General features: G+C 45.4%; 2 protein-coding genes across 2 annotated transcripts in view; both read right to left on the bottom strand.

Annotated features, from left to right (window-relative positions):
- Window positions 1–6, bottom strand: part of LOC115379706 (trichohyalin) — a 20,714-nt gene extending 20,708 nt beyond the window's left edge. Inside the window, exon 1 of the mRNA XM_030080536.1 lies at window positions 1–6. This exon is cut by the window's left edge and continues 165 nt beyond it. The gene's annotated coding sequence lies outside the window, so the exon portion shown is untranslated.
- Window positions 7–3,374: 3,368 nt separating this feature from the next.
- The window catches only part of LOC115380243 (thrombospondin-type laminin G domain and EAR repeat-containing protein), a 19,207-nt gene continuing 17,581 nt past the window's right edge, over window positions 3,375–5,000 (bottom strand). The window contains exons 13-15 of the mRNA XM_030081334.1: window positions 4,427–4,605; window positions 3,998–4,099; window positions 3,375–3,713 (exon numbers count right to left, since the gene is read on the bottom strand). Of these exons, the coding sequence (XP_029937194.1) occupies window positions 3,560–3,713; window positions 3,998–4,099; window positions 4,427–4,605 (435 nt within the window). The 3' untranslated portion in view covers window positions 3,375–3,559. The remainder of the gene's footprint in view (window positions 3,714–3,997; window positions 4,100–4,426; window positions 4,606–5,000) is intronic.

The raw sequence follows: 5,000 nt of genomic DNA, 5'->3' as shown, positions 1-5,000 counted from the left end.
AATTCAAACGGGTTCGCTGACCTTTCACCCCGGCAACAGCGCGGTCACGTGACCCCGGAAACTCTGCGCTGCCGGTCCAAACAGCGACACCTGCCGGCCCATTTTTATGAGTTTATTATTTTTGTTTGTTTGTTTGTTGTGTTTTTAAGCCCCATTCCGAGGGTTTAGTTTCATTTCTTCTTATTCGTTTGTATTTTCTTGTGATTAAAAATCTCCAGCAGTGTTTTACCAATTGTTTGTCATTTGTTGTGGTAATTGTCTTGTATTATTTTATTTTATTTTATTTTGTTTTCCAAACCAATTTCTTGCAAATTTTTTGGGTGATTTTGTTTTGCTAATTGGCTTCTCAGCTTTCCCCCGGGGTCAGGTCAGTGTGCTCAGGTTTCAGAGGGTTAAAGGGACAGTTTCAAGGTTTTCTCTGGAGCGTCAGTGCCTCCCTGTGGACAGAAGGAGCGCTTGGTGGAGCGCTGACATCTGACATCTGCAGTGTTGTTGAGCCAAGGAGCGCTTGGCTCAACAACAACAGCTGGTGGAACTATTTTCTCTTGGTATCACTACTCGTCAGTGCTGCATGTTAAAACCAGTGCGTACTGATACAGAGACGAAGTAGTTCCAGGGCTGTAGCACAGCCTGGATCATGAAACGTGGGCTGTTGTGTTGAGCTGAGTTTTGGTTTCCTGCAGATCCACCTCCTTTATGCTGTTGCAGGGCAGTGGCACTGCAGCGCTCCTTCTCTCCACAGGGAGGCGCTGACGCCTCAAACTGGAGGATCTGGCTCCGTAAAGCTCCGTCCCAGTTCCTCTGCATTTTCAGAGTTTTCTCTCCAGAAAGTTCCTCTGATCTCCTCCCAAAGCGAGCAGTGGGATTTTAGAGCTGCCACATCATTTGAATGAATGAATGGAGGCTTTATTTTGAACATGTGAAAAAAAAACACAATGCAAAAAACAATACAGAATAGTCGAAACAACAAAACATGTCCAAAAAGGAGTAGAAAGAAGCGTATGCTTATTTAAATCCTACCCCTTCTCCACTACTCGGTAACTACTGTATCAGCTGACTTCCATACAGTTTATGCAAATTACAAGTTTTAAACCATATACCCATAAACAAACGTGCTATCATATGATCATTTGTGCATTTTTACGCGGTGTAAAAATAAATAATGTGAATAAACAAAAAAATAACAGAGCAAAATAGACATAAATAAATAAATAAATATTCTGTGAGAACACCTGGTGATTGTCACAACCCTTCTTCCTCCCTGTACCCCATGAAAACCATATGTTGGTACCGCTGTTTAAACTGGATCATGCTTGGACATTGCTTTAGCAATGTCCATTTCTTCTCCGTTTCCTCCAGCTGCTGGTTTCCTTTCATTCCACTACGATATGAACATGAACTTTCAGAGCCTTCAGACTTTCTTCACTCCGGTTTTCCATCAGCGGGATAAAATCCTCCACATGAATTTTCCTGAGGGCAGCAGCTGCAGGGCGTCCTGTGGTGACCCAACCCTGACCCGAGGCTTCAGATTCACTGCAGATGTCAGCAGGTCATTAAAATGGTTTTACTGGGATAAATTGTTCTTATTAATCAGAATGGCAGTATCAGCCGGATCCTCCATGACAACATACATCAAATAAAATCCTGTCCGGTCACAACTCCCTGCGTCTGTTCGAGGCTCCTTCCTGTCAGACAAATCAGTCGCAGCATCAGAAGCAGCCAGAACAGCCTCGACATACTCAGTAACTCACACATTGTTGTCAGCTATTTGTCAGTTATTTTTCCAAGTGTTTTTCATGTTTTTCACAAATTTGTTGTTTTATAATCTCTGAATTTCCTTTTTTTCATAATTTTATGACTTAATGATTTTTTTTTTCTCAGAATATTATCCCCCTCCCCCAGCTCTATAAATTTCCCCTACAGTGTTTCCTAATATGTCTTCATACACATCTGAAAGTTTTTTCCATGAAAAAAAAACATGCCTTAGGGCTTTAAATGTAACACTAAATGTCGCCCTCATTAAAAATGTGCAAATCTATGAATATGCAAATATGCCCCGCCCCCTCCCTGCACAGCGGCTCGTGACCAGGGCTCTGTTCACACGACCGGGACGTCCTGTCCTGCGGTCACACGGCGCCTCTCCTGTGAGTCTCCTGAGTTTGGGTGTGGGTGTGTGTGTCGGTGTTGTTAACCCTCTCAGCTCGACGGGGTCGGCTGAGCTGCACTGACATTTTTAGGGACACCAACACAACAAAACACAGTTTTGAGTGGAGGGTGAATTTAATTATGTGATCAAGGAAAACTTTTAAGTTCCAGGATTTCAGGAATATTTCCAGGGCTTTATTTTCCCAGTTTTCCAAGCATTTTCCATGACTGGAAACCACTCCATACATTTTTCCAAGATACGTGGGAACCTTGATGATATATTTCAGTAAAGACAGAATCAGAGCTCTGCACAGTTTATCAGCTTCATCACTTCTTACACAGCAGAATACATTTCAGTTTAACAGGAATATTTACTTCTTAATATTATACATATTATTAACATTATAACAGAAGCAGTTCACCCTGAGAATCAGAAATGACATTTGTTGTTTTTTTTTTAATGCAATATTCTTTTGCAAATAAAAACCTTGTTCAAATATACGTCAGGTTAAGAGGTCGAAGCCCTTATCAATTCTAAATGCCGAGTTAACATCTGCAGAGGTCACAGGGTTGAGACCCCCTGCAGGCCCTGAGCTCCTCGCAGAGGCTGCAGAGCTTCATAACGTTCATCAGTAGAGTTTGAGGTCGGAGCCCTCGGTCCAGTTCGTCAATAGATTTTTACCATGACTGAGTTTGTCAGTGGGTTTTGAGGTCAAAGCCCATGGTGGAGTTTGTCAGGTTGTAGGTTTGAAGCTCATCATAACATCTGTTGGTCAGTTAACGATCAAAGCCCTTGGTAAAGTCTTCATAAAGTCGATTTTTGAGGTCAAAACCTTAAAAAGTTTGTCGGTTGGTTTTGAGGTTGAAGGCCGTGGTGAAGGTGACTGGTCCAGCAGGTTATGAGCCTGAGGCCCCTAACAGAAACCAGAGTTTGACTTTAAACACCTTGCTCAGCCTGCAGATGGGAGAGTATTTCAGCAGTATTTGGAATCCCTTGCAGAGGCTGAAGGTGACAGTCTCAGCAGGTCTTTGGTTTGAATCCCTGCACAGGGCCGCGGTGTCTCAGCAGGTCTTTGGTTTGAATCCCTGCACAGGGCCGCACTGTCTCAGCAGGTCTTTGGTTTGAATCCCTGCACAGGGCCGCGGTGTCTCAGCAGGTCTTTGGTTTGAATCCCTGCACAGGGTCGCGGTGTCTCAGCAGGTCATTAGTTTGAATCCCTGCACAGGGCCTCACTGTCTCAGCAGGTCTTTGGTTTGAATCCCTGCACAGGGCCGCGGTGTCTCAGCAGGTCTTTGGTTTGAATCCCTGCACAGGGCCGTGGTGTCTCAGCAGGTCTTTGGTTTGAATCCCTGCACAGGGCCGTGGTGTCTCAACAGGTCTTCGGTTTGAATCCCTGCACAGGGCCGCGGTGTCTCAGTAGGTCTTGAGTTTGAACACCTTGCTCAGTCTGGACGTGGCGCTGGAGTAGATGAGGAAGGCTCCCTCGTCGGTGCTGAAGTGTTCCCAGTCTCTGCAGCCGAACGTGGGCAGACTGTGGACGGGGACGAAGCCCTCGTATCCCTGCCATCTGGACACACACACACACACACACACACACACACACACACACACACACAACCAACACAATGTGTGACTGCTACTTCAATATGTGATGATTTCTTAGTTTGTCTTAGTTTCTTTGTCGTTTAGTATAATTTGCATTTTGAGCCTTGGACATGACACGGAAACACAAAAACAGGGCCCTATATCACCCTCTCTCTCTCTCTCTCTCTCTCTCTCTCTCTCTCTCTCTCTCTCTCTCTCTCTCTGTGTGTGTGTGTGTGTGTGTGTGTGTGTGTGTGTGTTACCCACCTGTAAATGACACTGTTCAGAGAGTAAGAGCTGCCGTCGTGAGAGTTCGCCACCACCAAGAACTTTTGCTCTCCAACTGTGAAGAACTCCCAGTCCACAGCACTGCACACACACACACACACACACACACACACACACACATTGAATATACATAGTCCTCTATTTTCTCTGTTACAGAGCATTTATGTGCTGCTGGGAAAGTCCAACATCTGGAACTTCCAAGTTGTTTAAGTACTTGAGGTAACATTGGTTTAAAAGACGTAGAAAGAGTTGAAGTACTTCAGGCAGTAGAAAGGGTTGAAGTACTTGAAGGAGTGGAAGAGGTTAAAGTACTTGGGTTGAAGAACTTGAAGTAACATTGGATGCAGAGCAATAGAAGGGGTTGGAGTACTTGAAGCAGTGGAGGGGGTTAAAGCACTGGGGGTGCACCTGTGGGTGGGGATGTCCTGGAAGCGGATGAAGCTCTGCGTCAGCCGGTTCAGCTCGTACACGGTGGAGTTGATGCTGTAGAGACTCGGGCCACGATCCACAACCTTCTGACTGTTGGCCACCGCCAGGAAGTACCTGCCGTCGATCTGGAACATCTCCCAGTCCGTTGCGCCCTCCGTCTGCGGGACGGGGCAGGGGGTTAATCACAGACCTGACAGCATCATCATGAACCTTTTAAAATGTTAACGTCCCAGTAGAGCACGTGGTGAGGACATTCCGTTATTTTCTAAACTAAATTTAAAAAAACTGTAATCACATTTTCAAAATTCACCAAAACCTGGGAGATGTTTCTCCGTGACACTCTGGTGCCACAAACGGATCTAAACACTGATCAGCTGTGTGGGTCGGTGTGTGTGTCACTGATCACACACACCGAATGGTCCGTCGTCCCAGGTCTTCTGGTTCTAGCAAACAAACTGCTATTATTATTTACCTCTGTGGTTCTGAGGGTTCTGCAGTGTCATTACGCCACAAGGTCAAAGAGTCTGACCTCGACGTTAAAATCTGAATGGCC

This window comes from Myripristis murdjan, chromosome 21, assembly GCF_902150065.1.
Source record: "Myripristis murdjan chromosome 21, fMyrMur1.1, whole genome shotgun sequence".
Classification (NCBI taxonomy): Eukaryota; Metazoa; Chordata; class Actinopteri; order Holocentriformes; family Holocentridae; genus Myripristis; species Myripristis murdjan.
Note: the sequence above shows the minus strand (reverse complement) of the source record. Positions and strands in the feature narration are given on the sequence as shown.